The sequence below is a fragment of the Diceros bicornis genome, chromosome 31, assembly GCF_020826845.1.
Source record: "Diceros bicornis minor isolate mBicDic1 chromosome 31, mDicBic1.mat.cur, whole genome shotgun sequence".
In the NCBI taxonomy this organism is placed as follows: domain Eukaryota; kingdom Metazoa; phylum Chordata; class Mammalia; order Perissodactyla; family Rhinocerotidae; genus Diceros; species Diceros bicornis.
This window is the reverse complement of record NC_080770.1, coordinates 7,466,439-7,481,568: the sequence shown is the minus strand read 5'-3', so window position 1 is coordinate 7,481,568 and position 15,130 is coordinate 7,466,439. Positions and strand designations below refer to the sequence as shown.

Below are 15,130 nucleotides of genomic sequence, written 5' to 3'. Positions count from 1 at the left end.
CTCAGAGCCAGTCTTCCTCAGCAAAAAAAGAGGAGGATTAGCACGGATGTTAGCTCAGGGCTGATCTTCCTCAGAAAAAAATAAAAAATAAATAAATAAATAAAACAAAATAAAAATGGCAGATTTCACATACAAATCTGGATTTCCAGCTTCTCTTGGAAAATGGACAGATGTGGCCATGTTGGGTTTCTGTGCTCGAATGACATGATTGTCACTGCCCCTTTCGATAGGCACATTCTCCATAGTCCCCACCACTCTCTAGTGTCTCCCTGACAGCCAGTTGCCTTTCATCACCAAACTTGCACTATTGTTTTCTTTGTAATAAAGAAATATGGGGGGCCGGCTGGGTGGCGCAAGTAGGTAAGTGCGCGCGCTCCGCTGCGGCGGCCTGGGATTTGCCGGTTCAGATCCCGGGCACGCACCGATGCACTGCTTGGCGAGCCATGCTGTGGCGGCGTCCCATATAAAGTGGAGGAAGATGGGCACGGATGTTAGCCCAGGGCCAGTCTTCCTCAGCAAAGAAAGAGGAGGATTGGCAGATGTTAGCACAGCGCTGATCTCCCCACAAAAAAACAAAAAGGGGCCGGCCCCATGGCATAGTGGTTAAGTGCATGCGCTCCGCTGCTGGCGGCCCGGGTTTGGATCCCGGATGCGCACAGATGCAGCGTTTGTCAGGCCATGCTGTGGCGACGTCCCATATAAAGCAGAGGAAGATGGGCACGGATGTTAGCCCAGGGCCAGTCTCCCTCAGCTAAAAAAGAGGAGGATTGGCATCGAATGTTAGCTCAGGGCTGATCTTCCTCACACACAAAAAAAATAATGAAAAAAATAAAAAAAAGAAATATGCTGTATTTATGTATCTATGCTTCTACCAAAAGTTGGAAGATGAAAGGCTGAATGGGTTACAAGAGTCAAGAGAAATAAGTCCAATGAAGTCTATACAGAAATTGATAAACAATAATGTACGCCCAAAATCACACAATGTTATAAACCATTATGATCTCAATAAAACAATTGAAAAAAAAGAAATAGGATATTCCTTCATTCAACAAATATTTATTGATAACCCACTATGCACCAGGCACAGTTGCAGACACTGGAGAGAGAGCGGTGGATGAATATCCCTCCCTCCTCCGGCCTCATTCCATACACTGTGTAACTTTCTTTCCACAAGTGGAGACATCTGAGTTGCTCCCCCATGAGAAAGACTGCCTCTCGTGTTCAGGGTCATCATCTGAGGACTTCATCACAGCATTCACTAAGCACCTCCTGTGTATCAGCCCCTGCCAGGGTCTGGCACAACCAAAGAGGAAATATTTGTTGAATGAATGAACTCAATTCACCCCTCTCCTAGACAGACCGTGTTAGTCAATGTTGTTTCTCCAGGATGTATTCAAAAGATACGCTGGAAGTAGGCGCTCACTTAACGTCAGTTGAACGAAAGGGTCCAGGGTAAGAGTGGAGGGTTGACAAGCATAATGTGGGCAGCGTGAGGGCAGAGCCCTGGGGAAGGCGGTACACATTATGACCCCTGCCAGGGCTCACATCACCCTCACAGTGACCCCAGGAGGTAGATAAGATTCTCAGGTAACAGACAAAGGAATAGACTGGAAAGGAAAGCTCCTTGGCCAAACTCACAGGCTCCAGGAAGGAGTGAGGAGGAGGCCCATCTGCCCCCAAAGTCCACGCTCTCCCCACCCACCCAGGGGGCGCTCCACAGAAGTCCTGGGGGCGATGTAAAGAGCCTCTGGAGATCTCTCCCCTTGAAAAACCATCCTCTTCCCCCAGATGCCTGAAGTCCACCATCAGCTGGCTGCTCCTTTTTGACGCCTGACTTTTGAACTGTGTGAATTCATTTATCAGACTCATTTCCTCCTAATCTGTTCCAGCAAACATTTAATATGTAAGAAAGGCGTATGTCTGGCAGGGACTCTGAAATGTTAGATTATTTTATATGGAGGGACAGGGGAGCTAAAAAGAGGAGAAGGGTCCTATTTCTTGGGTAAGAAAAGCCCAGCTGTGGCCAGTGGCTAAAGTATCCAGTAAATGAGCCTCCTGGAGGCCACCGAGCGCTCGCCAGCTTCTGAGGAGGGTGGGCATCCCTCCAGCTGGGCCTGGAGACTGGGCAGAGCAGGATCAATGGTTGGAGGGGGCACCCAGGCTGAACCACAGCCAAGGGCGGGCTATGAGGGGAGCGGACACGAGCCCTCTGCGGTGGCTGCAGCCGGGCAAAATAGGTTGGGCCTGACTTCTTCAGTGGTCCTTGGGCCTCGGTTCCCCTCTGGCCTTGCTGCACCTGAAATCTGGCCATTTGGGACAAGGATGAGGGGTTCTGCGGACGTGTAAGCCCCAATGACTAAGACTATGGGGTCTTTCAGGATCTCAGTGGCCTCAGAGCTGTTTACACGCCTCTTCCTTCACGAAGCCTTCCCCACTTCGCCGGCCAGAAGGCGGGCTCTGGGCAGCGCTCAGCGCCTGGTGCCCAGCGGGCGCTCTCCGCGTTATGTTGCGCCGCGTGCGTCCCGCCCGCGTCCCCCGCCCACCGGCCGGCGCGCTCCCGCTGCCCCGCGTGCCTTCCCGCACGGAGCCGGCGCCCAGAAATACCTCTGGGCTGAACCACGAATTGCTCAGCCAGGCCTTTGGGATCCGGGCCGCCGCGACCCAGACCTGGTTCAACAAGTGTGGGCCGGGCCGCCCGTTCCCGCCCGACGGTTTCGCGCCTCCCCAGGGGCCCGGACGCGCCGGGCCGGGCGCAGGAGGGCGAGTTTCATTTCATCACCTGCAGAGCGTGCGAGCGCCGGTGCAAATAACGTTGCCCCCTCCCTCCCCTCTGCTCCCTCCGAAACTCCCGTTTGCGGACGCTAGCACTCCCGGCAGGGAGGTCCCCGGCGGGCGGCGGCCCGACCAGCTGGGCAGCCGGGCGCTGGTGCCCCGCGCCCGCTCCCCGCCCCCACCCGGCCACCGCGCCCAGGCCGCGAGGCCACCTCACCGGCAGCGGAATGGAAACCGGTTCGACAGGTAACAAATAGGTGGGTTGTCACCGTTATTTCCCAACGCATGCGCCGTTGCTCCCCGGGCCACTCCAAGCTAATTAGCTCAGATCACCCCCCCTCCCCGCCCCAGCCACCAACACACACCGCCGCGAGCCAATAAAGCGTGAACCCGTCCGTCCGGCTCGCACTTTAAGACTTCCCGAGCGGCCGCGGGGGACGCCAGTCGAGCCAGGAGACGCTTACCTGCCGCTTCGCCCGCCGCCCGGTGCACCTGGCTGCAAGGGACCTCGTCCGGACGGAGGACGGCGACAGCTCCGCGGACTTGGAAACGGGCGCGCGCCGTCCCGGGCACGGTCTCTGCGGAACGTGGGGGCGCTTTGGCGGCTCCTTCCCTGAATTGCTCCCCGCCCGCCTCCAGCCCGGCCCGGGAAAGGTGGGACGGCTGCCGGCTCTAGCGACGGAAGCGGACGGTGCCCGACGAGGAGGGTTCGAAAATGCCCCGCGCGTTTCTGGTGAAGAAGCCGTGCGTCTCCACGTGCAAGAGGAACTGGAGCGAGCTCCCGGACGAGGAGCGCGGCGAGATCTACGTGCCAGGTGAGGCGCCCAGCCCGCGATCCCCGAGGCCCCCGCCGCCCTGGACGGAGCCTGGGGCGCCCGAGCGGGCAGCGGGGCCCGTCGAGGCGGCGGGCGTGCGGGGCGCAGGGACGCGGAGCCGGCGGCCGGCGCAGCGGGGGCGCCCGATTTAATGTTTAAGCGGCCGCGGCCCGGTTAGCCCGAGGCGCCGCGACTTCGGGCGCGGGGGGAGGGGACGGCAGGGCCGGCCGAAGGGTGGGGGCGGGGGCCGCCAGGTCGGGGTGAGAGCCGTTCCCAGGTCCCGCGGCGGGCCGGGGGCAGGCAGGTCCGAGGCGCGCGGGCCCGCCCTCCCCTCCACCGGCCCGAGCCGCGGCGCAGGGGAGGCAACGGGGTGTGTCACCGCTCAGGCGACCCTCCACTCTCACGTCGTAAATCCAGAAAGCCGGGACTTTTATGAGGCGGGAGGAGGGCACTGGAGCGATGCCACTCTGGGGGGCAGGGAGCGAGCTGGAGTTTCGGCCGAGATTCGTGCAAAATGTAAGAGAAGACTCGCGAGTTTAAGCCGCCTTCATTGATCGCTCCCGCTCCCGCCCAACACTGGTGGCCAGAAGGTCGCGGTGAGGCTCGGGCCGGTGGGGGTCCCGGCCGGCGGCCCCATAGGGTGCGCGGAGACTGTGGGGCAGCTGCACCCCGCTTGCCCTGAAGACGAGATGGGATCAGGTCTCACGTCTGTTAGAAACGCGCCTCCTCCAACCTTGCAGCGGACACCATTGAGCGGAAAGTGGTTTTAAGGAGCCCACCCCACAGCCAGGGGCCCAGGCCCGGGGGAAGCTGGTGCACCCAGTTTATTTTTGGAAGACGCCTCACAGCGTCCCAGGCAACTTTGAATGAGTAACCCGAGTTGTTTCTTCCTCCAGTGCATCTTCCTCTGTCAGCCCTGAGAACACTTGTGCTCCTTCTGTCCTCCCCCACCCCCAACAAAATCTTCGGTCAGGAGAAAGCCCGTTTCCTTTGGAACTCCCCCTCCCCAGGCCTGGGGGTGGGGCGGGGGATGCGCTGAACTCCCTGCCCAGCACCTCCAAGGGGGAGAGGTTGTAATTAACCAACCGACTTTGACCCTTGATCTGCTGGCTCCCTGGCACCGCCCCAGGCCTTGTAGGAAAGTGGCGAATTGAGGGCGGAGAGGGGCTCTGTGAGGGCTCTTGCCTCAGTTTCTCTCCTGCATAAATTGATGGAGACAATGGGTGCAGTGGTGAGGTCTTTGTGGTCTGACCCGCCCGGATCCAGTGGCCTCTGCCGCTGGCCGGATGTTTCACAGCTCACGCTTATCTCAAGCGCCTAGGCCCCTTTTCTACAGCCTCCTTAAAACAAAGGAATGTGCCAGAGGTCCCTGATGACCCCAGCGGGGAAACTGAGACAAAAAGGGAAGTGAGCTGCCGCCTCACCTGGGTGGATTAGGGTGTGGACCTGGGCTTCTGTTTATAGTTTGTTGCTTTGCCAAGTTCCCTGGCAAGCTGACTGGTGTTCCACCTCCAGAGGGGCGGCTCGTGGGTCGCGAGCCCCCTTCCTCGCTCCTGCCTCCTCCCTTACCTGTGTTTGACTTGCTGCTTAGCTGCTCCTTGGGATCTGATAAACTGAACTTGGACTGTGTTAAAGGTGAGCTGAGCCTTGCTCAGGACTCAGTGTGCTGTTATTTTTAGTTTTATTTCACATCCCAATCAGTAACAGATCATGTGTTGACTTTTACAAAGGACAAAGAAATTCCGTTTGCTCAAACCATTGACTTCCTTGTGTCCCAGTGATTTTCCCCACCACAGTTCTGGTGGCCGTGGTGGGAGTAGTGGGGGAGCCCTACACCCCAGGGGCTGTCCCAGCGGGTGCAGAGGAGGGCTCTGTGTCGCCTGCAGCTGCTGTCCAGGTGAGGGGAGAGGTGCAGTCCGCTCACTCTGCAGGATTGTCCTGGATGTCAGGTGGGGGTCTAACCTGGAGGGCGCAGGTCAGAGTTTGCCCTCATTGCTCTGGCGAGGGAGAGTCCTGTGGGGTCAAGTAAAGGGTAGAAGTTAGAGAACTTAATTTTGCCTCAAAAGCCATGTGGCCCACGGGAGAGTTTTCCCACAGTTTTTGGAAATGAGAAAGGGAATGTTCTCGGGCTACGCTCGGGTGCCTCAGATAGCTGGAGAGTGGGGGGTGTGTTTTGTGGTGGCCTGTCCCTTGGCTGGGCCATTCCATCACCAGTCGACCGTGACCCCAGGAGCCGGCTGGGCACGTTTCCTTCACCCCACCTCCCAAACTCCGCACGTTGTGACCAGCTAAGCATTGACCCCATCCGTTCTCACTGGGAAAGGTGCTGGGAGGGCGGGGGAACAGAGAAGTGTTTGAGGTCTGACCTTCCCTCCAGGGCCCTCTGAGACCCTTAAAGCATCAGAGAGCACCTGGAAGGAGAAGTTTCTGCTGACTGAAGGCCCAGGGCCCCAGTCTGACCAGCACTCCAGCTTCTCTCCCTGAGTCACAGTCCTAGAGGTCCCACCCTGGTGCAAGACCTTCCCCCTGGGCCTCACCCTCCTCCCAAAGCAGAGGAAAAGCCCAGAAGTGGGCAGAAGGCCCCAGGGGTGGGAGATGGCGCCACTCACCTAGGAGCCTTGAAAGGGTTGGTGGTTACCATTTGGGCCCTCGAGGCCCAAGCGCCCACCCTGAGCCCTTCACTCCTCTCCCCTCTCCTCCTCAGCCCTGGCGCCCCTCCTTTGTTGTGTCAATATTGACTGTGGAGTGCAGGGAGTAATGCTGGTTTCTTGAGGATGAACCCAGGCCCCTGTACCCAGGGGCTAAATTCCTTCTCTTGGTCTGAAAGAGAAGCTCGAGGAACAGGGATGAAGCCTGGTCCTCCAAGCCCCTGCTGAGTGAAACCTCACAAGGCCAGGAAGGCACTTGAGGGTAGACAGAAGACGTGCTCCTGGACAGGCCGTGAGCACCCCAGGGCCTCTTCCAGGCCCCCACGATGCCCTCCCCCACTCTGGAGCCTCTGCGGTCTCTTCTGCCGGGTCTTCAGCACATGCCCGCCCCAGGGAAGCAGCCCAGCTGAGGTGGAGGAGCCCGCAGGCTCAGCCCGGCTCCGACTAGGCAGTGTGGGAACCTGGGCAGCTCTCTTTCCAGGCCGAGTCAGAAAGGCTGAGAAAACCAGCTGTGGGCCCCAGAATACAAGTTTAGGAGCAGGACGGACTGGGGGGCCGGGGAGAGATTCAGCCTCTGATGATGAGGATTCTTATAATCCCTGAAAGTGTTGACAGCAGGGGACATGTCTGCCGTGCTCTCCAGGGAGCGAGGCCAGGAGAGTAGACAGTGGATAGGGACAGAAGAGCACCTGGGCCGGGCAGTGGGCTCAGTCGGACTCCTATCTGACCCCTGAGTGCCGTCATTCAAGCTGCCAAGCTGTTTGTCCTGAGCTTGGGTGACGGAGGCAGCATCCTGCCAGACCATTTGTCCCAGAGAGAGAGCAGGTGAGGGCGAGTCCTCTGGGCATGGGGAGGACGGGCGCCAGGCGTGGCCGTTGTTGTCAGGGTTGCTTTTTATGCTGTTCACTTTTAACAAGTGTTGGTTGAGCCTCAGAGGGGTGCCCAGCCCCGCGCTGGACGGGAGGGTGGGGAGGACACAAGCAGAAGTGTGGTTCCCGGCTGGTCAGGGCCGTCCTCCCTGGCATGAGGGCTGAGGCGCAGTTTTGACTTCATTGTGAACACGGTATGAAAAGCGGTTGGGGAAGGGGGAAAAGATACTGCCTGAGAGAAAAACTTGGCGTTCACAGAATAGAAACAACAGGCTGGAGACAGGGCCGTTATGTTTCCAGGGCTGCTCGCCTCTGCCATTTGGCTGGCACTGGCTTCCTTTTGGGCACTGCTAGCTGACCTGCTGGGGCTGGAGGAGATGGGCACAGGGGAGCCCTGTCCTTCCTGACAAGGATGCAGGGCCACCAAACACCGACCTAGACTGTGCTGACACACTGGGCCCCCTATTCAGAGCTGAGTTAACCTCCCAGGTCAGCCCCACACCGAGCCCTCCTGTGGTCGGAGGCCAGGCATTCTCATAGCTGCTTCACCTGCTGTCCCCAGAGAGCTGGGGAAGAGGCCTCGTGTCCTGCCCTGGTGTGAGGCTGTGGGTGGTGTAGGACCTGGCATTCTGTCCAGTATTTGGGCCAGCAGCTTTCAATCCAAGAGAGAGGGGACTTGCTGCGGCTGAGGGAGGAGAGGCCCTTGGAGGGGGCAGCTGCTCCCGGCCCGTGCCCTCAACATCATCCAGGTGGAGGCAAGCTGGGCCAACAGCAGGGGACCCCGGAGTCCCCGAGGGAGTAGGGAGAGGGCCAGGCTGGTTTGGCCTTGCCACATTCCCCAGCTGTGGGCGGGTGATGAGAGGCCACAGTGGCTGCGCCGCCTTGCCGGAAACATCTAATTAGGGGACAGAGAGCCGCCCAAGCAGGGCCCAACCAGTTCTGCTTCCTGCCTCCTGCCACTCAGTGACACCCAGTGACAGGAGCGGCACGCCAGCGAGCACTCCCTGTGCGTGCGGCAGCAGCAGGGACACGCTCACGGGGGTGGCAGGAAGACAGGTTTGGCGGGGCGGGTGGGATGAGGCCAACATCCCCACCCTGGCAGCCATGTGGCCACCTGTCCGGCCTCATCTGCCCCTGGTTCGGGGTGGAGGCAGCACAGAGGCCGGAGCAGGCAGGCCCCCTCCCTGTCCCCAGTTCCTCAGCACCATCATTTCAAGGTTTCCGTGGAATAGGAGAGGCAGACACAGGAGACAGGCCTCCTCCCAAGGTGGAGTGGATCCTTGGAACCCTGACCATGAACCCCTTGTTTAGTGGAGCTAAGGGAGCCCAGAGTGTGAACCTGTTAACCCTCACCGGCTGTCACTCCCTCTGCTGCTCTGTGTGCAGACAGGCGGTGTGGCCGGACTCCAACTTTTGGGAGCGTCCCTCAAGCTCTCCGATACTGCAAGACAGAAGAGGGTAGAGGTTCCTGTCTGTCTCTACCTGGATTGAGAAATGGAAATTGTCATTCAGCTTTGAATTCTCGGCCAAGACCTCCAATAGCTGGGAAACTGGTATCAGAAACTGCCAACACTCTGACCCACCCCTGTCCCTGCCCCCCAAGCCCCATCCCATGAGCATAGACAGCCGTCACTACGGGAAGGCGAGAGGGACCCCGAGAGCCTGGGCCTGATGTCCATGCCAGCTCAGAGGCCAGGGCCAGGCGCTGGTGAATCAACTCCTGGAATGAGATGGCTCATTAAAGTCCCTGGACAGACGGACGCCAGTGCCAGTAGAACGAGTTCTGGGCGGCGGGCAGGCGCATTCTTCCCATCAGACCTTTGTTGTGTTTTGAAGAGGCGAGAGCCGGGGCCTCTCCCGAAACTTCATTACTATCATATTCACCCTCCTCCATTAGTCCATTCCTCTGCCGGCCCCCATCCCGGTCCTCTGCTTGGACCTCATGTCGTGGGGGAGGAGGTGAAGGCAGCAGCCTTCATGCCCTGGGGCCGCCCCTCCCGGGGTCCTGTCCAGTCCGTCTCACCAGCTCTGGGGCGGCGGGTGCAGAGGGCCTTGTGCACAGGTTTGAGACCCTAACTCGACCTCCTGAGTTCCTCTCCCTAAAGCTCACTCATCCTTTCTCTCCTAGGCCCCTCTTGATTTTTCCTTCTGAGGCTTGGAGAATGTTCCTAGTGATGGGTTTTAAGTACAGAGCTTAGCGTTTTTGGAAGAAAAATCCTGACGAAATTGAAACATTCGATTGCTTGCCCCAGCTCTGTCGGCCTTGAGACTTGTCTCCTCTGTGTCGCTCAGAACTCTTCCTCCTCCTCTCCAATCAGGCCCAGGGCCAAGCCTCCCCGGCCCCGTTCGGTGTGAGGTGTCTGTTGTGGGGAGTGGCCGCAGCAAAGGGCTGCCAGGTATCGGTGCCGCACAGGGGACAGGCGCCCAGCCCTCCCTGGGCCACAGCGAGCGGTCCCTGCCGTGGGGGAGGCTTGCGTAACCGCAGGCAGGCCGCCCAGGAGACTGTTACACCGCATCCACCTGCTGCTCCCTGACCTCCTCCCTGCCCCACCCCACCTGGCCTGTTTGCCTGCCAAGCTGGGCCAGCGGGAGTGGGGAGCCTGGAGCCCTGATGGGCTGCAACAGCAGGAACAGGCCAGCCCGGAGGAGGAAGGGGCCAGGACCACCCCATGCCCTGAGGCCAGCAGCTAACTCTGCCTGGAAGAGAGGTCCCCAGTGGCCCAGACCACCAGGGACCCTTCTGGGGCAGGGATGAGTCCCTGGGCCCAGGGCCTCCTGTGGTGCCCTTTGTCCCTACAGGAGTGTAGACGAGGCCTGGAATCCAGAGAGACTGGCCCAGGTGGGGCAGGTAGACAACTCCAGAGGGATAATTGGCAGGGCAGGTTCCGTCCTCCCAGTTCCGCTAAGACACAAATTACTCAGCGGGCAGGCCTGTGGGCCGTGGCACTTGGCTGGCGTCACCTGTAATTACCTTAATGAGGAGAGAGGGAGGTGCAGCATGGGGTGGGCTGGGGGTAGCCCTGCTCGGCCACATGCCTGCAAGGGGCAGGACGGATGCCCCAGGTTCCAGCCAGCTCATTGCCAGGGAACCTTGCTGAAATCTGACTGAATCCTCTTTTCTCCACCAAGCCTCTCACCTGGCTGTTCTTCTCTCTGCAGTCAGCCTGGGCTTCTGCCCACCACAGCCCTACCGGGAGCCAGAGCCATCAGTGGCTGAACCCCCTTCTTGCCCCCTGGCTTTGGACATGAGCCTTCGGGACTCTGGCTACAGTGTGGCCCCTGGGCCCTGCGTGGTGGCCCAGCTGCCCTCTGAAGACATGGGCCGCTTGGCAGACCCCCAGAGCAGAGACCACAGCTTCCTGCGCACCAAGATGAAGGTACTGACCTCACGCTGTCTCCGAGGACTAGGGGCATGTGTGTAGACCTGTGTCCGGTCCACAGGATTGGCACAAATGAGGCCCAGGCAGAGGCTGGCCTTGGGTCTGGGTTCGGGTTTCTGCAGAGAAGTAAACCCAGCTGGGGTGCAGATGGGGGGCGGAAAAGGAGAAGAGGGGGTCTGAAGTGAGAATGTCCTGCATTGGGAAGAAGCAGTGGGATTCAGAAAACACTGAACCCTTTGGAGTCCGTTCTGGTCGTTGTTTAGTGTCATTTCTGGCCTTACGGGGAGCCACGTCTTTGCACAGAAGTCTTAGGAAAAGTGGGGAGATGTGAGGCAGCTCGGCACCTTCTCCTGAGCCCCATCCGAGCTGCATCGGGAGTGACGCCTGGAGTCCGCTCGGTGGTTAACTGTCCCCAAGGTGTGTGCCCAGCAGTGTCCACCTTGCCTAAGTGCCGCCTCCAGCCCCATCGGCACTCGAGGCCGTGCATCTAGGGCAGGCCTGTGAGCAGTCCTGCTGCGCTCAGCCGCAGAAGCAATAAGAAGTGCACGAGGCAGTAGAAATGCCCCCGCTTTCAAGGAGAGTGCAAACAGCAGGGCTACCCCTGGCTGCACCTGCATTCTGGAAAGCTCTGGGAACAGGAAGCACCTGCCAGCAGTGAGCGGAAGGGTTCTCGTAGCGCTGTCCTGTGTGCCAAAAGACTGCAGAAAACTGGCAGCGGAATGCTGGTCCTTCCTCTCTTACCTGCGGAGGCCAAGTGTATGTTGTAACAGGAGGGGAACCACTGAGAAAGCTGCTGGGCAGTTGGCCGGAGAGCCAGCACAGGGCCCCTGATCCCCCACAGGCCCTTCCTCCCACCCCTTGAAACCCAATGGGAGAGTGTGGGGAGAGAGCAGAGGGCACAGGACAGCAGATGTGCCGGAGGAGTAGTCATGACCCAAACGCTCTTGCTTAGCTAGCAGCAAGGGGCATTCACCCGGTGCCAGAGCAGGACAGAACGAGGAGGCGTGGGGTGACAGGGTGCACCTGGTGCCCAGGGAGCTCGGGAGGAGTTGCTAGCGACCTCCGAACATTAACAGAGGTGGAGCATCGAGGCCGCGTCTCCGCTTCTGAATAGATTTGAGATTTTCCATAATTGCAAAAAAAATGAAAAATGTTCATCAGCAAGAGTCATCAGGGTGGCAAAGGGACTCAAACCATACCACGTCAGGCCTGGCCCAAGTAAACCAGGCGGCTGGGCTGCAAAGGGACTCCAGGCTCACAGTGGTAGCCTCAGCCTGGGAAGGCTGCCACAGAGACCGTGTCGTGGACATTTCCCCCTGTCCTAAGGCGTAGAATGAGAACAGAGAGCAGAAACCACAGGGAAAGATTTGGGCTCAATGAAGGGAGACCGTTCTAACAGGTAGGGTTGCTGACGATGAATCAGGCTGTTTGTATAGGGAGTTGACTATCCATCTCTAGCTGGTAAAGAAGGGTTGGGTGGTGACCTTGAAAGGGGACTTGGACCATTGACCCAAAGGTTCCTTCCAGCCCCACCACTGCTGATCTCTGTGAGCAAACGACACAGAGGTGTGGCCTCTGGAGGATGGGGATGGCTCTCCGGGGGTGCTGAGGGCTGGCACTGGTGTCCTCCCAATCTCCCAACCTGTAGCCCCAACTCCTGGGCATCTGTCAGAAACACCGTCCTCATCTACAGGTCACCCTGGGGGACAGTCCCAGTGGAGACTTCTTCACCTGCCACATTTGCCAGAAGGCCTTCACCTACCAGCGCATGCTGAATCGCCACATGAAGTGTCACAATGACGTCAAGAGGCACCTCTGCACCTACTGTGGGAAGGGCTTCAACGACACCTTCGACCTGAAGAGACACGTGCGCACTCACACTGGTAAGAGGAGCCCATGCTTGGGGGCAGCACCACCAGACCCCACCCGGCTGGGGCCACGTGGGAACTGCAGCAAGCCCCACTCTCTGGCAGCGGGTGGCCTGGGAGGGGCATCTTGGAGCTCGGGGCAGCCCTCCTCATCAGCTGGGTCACTCAGGGAGCTGGAGTTGGGCAGCCTCCGTCCGTTCCTCTCCCCAGAGTCAGGTGGCCCGGCCTCTCTGTGTGCGAGAAGCTGCTGACAGGCCCTCCGTCAGGTCCCTAACGCCTGGCCCTGTCCTCCCCGCAGGCGTGCGGCCCTACAAATGCAGCCTGTGCGACAAGGCCTTCACGCAGCGCTGCTCCCTGGAGTCTCACCTCAAGAAGATCCATGGCGTGCAGCAGAAGTACGCGTACAAGGAGCGGCGGGCCAAGCTGTACGTGTGCGAGGAGTGTGGCTGCACGTCTGAGAGCCAGGAGGGCCACGTCCTGCACCTGAAGGACCACCACCCCGACAGCCCGCTGCTGCGCAAGACCTCCAAGAAGGTGGCCGTGGCCCTGCAGAACACCGTCACCTCCCTGCTGCAGAGCAACCACCACCTCTGAGCGGCAGGCCCCGGGAGGGCTGAGGGTCACCTCCCTGCTGCCTGGCCAGTCCCCCTCCCACGGCCCTGGCCGGGACACCGGCACTCAGGACTGGAGCCCCCAGGCATGCATGCTCACTCAGGCCCTGCACAGACCTCTGCTCACGTTTGCCTTTTTGTCCTATGAGCAGAGGCCGCTCCGAGCCTGGGCAGACGTGTATGAGTGTGGGGCAGGGGTGAGCCCGGGGCTGCCTTCGACTTGTAGCAGCATACCTACAGAGACAGGACTTCCTTCCCAGAGGAGGTACGTGAGGAGGAGGTACGTGAGGGTGACCCTGTCGCCTTCTGTCTCTGGAGCACAGGGCGGGGGCTGCTGGTCCCCGTGGACGGTAGAGTCCGGAGCACTGGCAGGGAGCACCCCTGCCAACAACAGCGGTGGAGGAGCTGGCGGCGGCCCGCCTGGCGGTGTTTCGAATGCCCAGGGCTGCGGGGGCTCTGCCCCTCCCACAGGGAGATGCACGCGTGTGCGCCGCTGTAGGCGTGTGTGCGCGCACACATCGGGGGCCTTTCCACATATCACCACATTTTTAAGAAATCAACTACAAGGTGCCAACGAGGTTTTATTTTCTTTTTTTTAAAGATAACAAATGTACAGATATTAATATATTTTGGTGCCGATGGCATTACTATTTTTAAGCGAGGATGGAGCTGGCTTTTCTCCCTCCCATGCAATTCTATTTATCCTGGACATTTCACACCTCCTCTGTGCCTTGGCTCTGGGGTGGCTGCCCTGACCCACCTCCATCCTTCGTACCTCCTGAGATGTTTAACCTAAGACCTTCCTCCAGCCTGGCCTGGAGGACGCGCTGTGCCGTCTGTTCTTCCCCATCTGCCGGAACAGCACCTCGTCTCCTGCTCTTCCCTCCCCCATGGCTCTGCCTCCCTCCCGCATCCTTCCAAGGCAAGCCTCTCGGGGTTACCGAGAGCCTCCTTGTCTCCTGGTAACAGACCTTTTGTGGAACAACTCACCCTTCCGGAGGTCGAGGGTTTGTCCAGCGGCGGCTTCAGGGCTGAGCCAGGTGGATGATTGGTCTGACACGCCGAGTCCACGGCCTGAGGTGCTGAGAAGAGCCGGGCCAGGCTGCGGACGTGCTCTCTTCCTGGCTGAGTCAGAAACGCTGGGACAGCAGCAAAGCATCGGAACAGAATAATAACCAGACACATCAGAGACCTCGAGAGGGAGGACAGTATTCGACAGCTAACGAGTTCTATTTGTAGCCTTTTTTCTGTTTTTCGAATGGCTAGGCTGGGTCTCCAGCACCTAGGGCTCCATCTGAGGGACTTGGCCAGGCTCCCTTGGTGTGGCTGGGTTTCCTGCTAATAACAGGTGTGGGTCAAAGGGAGACACGGGCAGGGGTTGGAGCCAGCCTGCCAAAAAGTGAGAAGGCAAACTCGAAAGAGGTCCACACCACCACAGGCTGGGCCGCCCCGGGAAGCCAAACTCCTGAAGATCCAGCCTTGGCCTCCCTGCCTGGAAGGAGCAGCATCTGCACAGCCCCGGGGTGAGGGAAGGAGCCTCTCTGACTTCCCTGAATGAGGACAGACTGTTTTGGAAGACTTGTTTTATTTTACTTTAGAGTGTGTGGGAGCTGCTGTATTCTGGAAGTTATATGGTATAAAATAACACTATTGGGAAGCTCTGTTTTGTTTACATTTCTGTATCCCTGTATTCATTGCCAATCTGAGGGAGTCACAGGGCTCTGTGTTGTCTGTTTTATTTTATAACTTTCCCCCAACTATTAAAATCAAAGAACCATCGTTTTCTGCTTTTCTGTATTACAAGCCTCTTTTTCCCCCTCCAGGGAAATTAATCCAAACAATCGCATTCTATTCAAAGCTTTGCCCTTTTATGCTTACCAAGGGCCTCAAGTCAAGACAAGAACATGACCCAGAAAGACTGAGTGGCCTGCCGACCCCTGGGCCACCCTCTGCTCTTGGCAGCTGCATCCCCCAGGCTTTCTTCACCTGCCTGATGCTCCTACACCCCGACTCATGGCTCTCCACCGGGCCGGTGCAGTCACTCGGGGTCCAGTCTTGGCTTCTCTTCCCAGCACCCAGCCAGGACCACAGGAGGAAGAGCTGCATTCCCAAATAATAGGGCACAAAGTTCACGTCACTTCCGCGTCAGACTCCTGGCTATAGGGAC

General features: G+C 58.9%; 1 protein-coding gene and 1 long non-coding RNA gene across 3 annotated transcripts in view; one reads left to right on the top strand and one right to left on the bottom strand.

Annotated features, from left to right (window-relative positions):
- The first annotated feature begins 3,148 nt into the window (after positions 1–3,148).
- OVOL1 (ovo like transcriptional repressor 1) lies at positions 3,149–14,742 on the top strand. The gene is made up of 4 exons (XM_058526392.1): positions 3,149–3,587; positions 10,264–10,481; positions 12,178–12,367; positions 12,651–14,742. The coding sequence occupies exons 1-4, from the start codon at positions 3,488–3,490 to the stop codon at positions 12,944–12,946; spliced, it is 804 nt and encodes a 267-aa protein (XP_058382375.1). The 5' UTR covers positions 3,149–3,487; the 3' UTR covers positions 12,947–14,742.
- Positions 8,704–15,130, bottom strand: part of LOC131394824 (uncharacterized) — a 32,767-nt gene continuing 26,340 nt past the window's right edge. For both annotated transcript variants that reach the window (XR_009216236.1, XR_009216237.1), the window contains 3 exons: positions 12,719–14,102; positions 12,247–12,339; positions 8,704–11,225 (listed from right to left, as the gene is read on the bottom strand). This is a non-coding gene — a long non-coding RNA (uncharacterized LOC131394824). The remainder of the gene's footprint in view (positions 11,226–12,246; positions 12,340–12,718; positions 14,103–15,130) is intronic.

Coding starts and splice junctions, on each gene's coding strand:
- OVOL1 (XM_058526392.1), top strand. CDS start 3,488: ATGCCCCGCGCGTTTCTGGTGAAGAAGCCGTGCGTCTCCACGTGCAAG. Junction 3,588..10,263: donor CGGCGAGATCTACGTGCCAG/GTGAGGCGCCCA, acceptor TTCTCTCTGCAG/TCAGCCTGGGCTTCTGCCCA. Junction 12,368..12,650: donor ACACGTGCGCACTCACACTG/GTAAGAGGAGCC, acceptor TCCTCCCCGCAG/GCGTGCGGCCCTACAAATGC.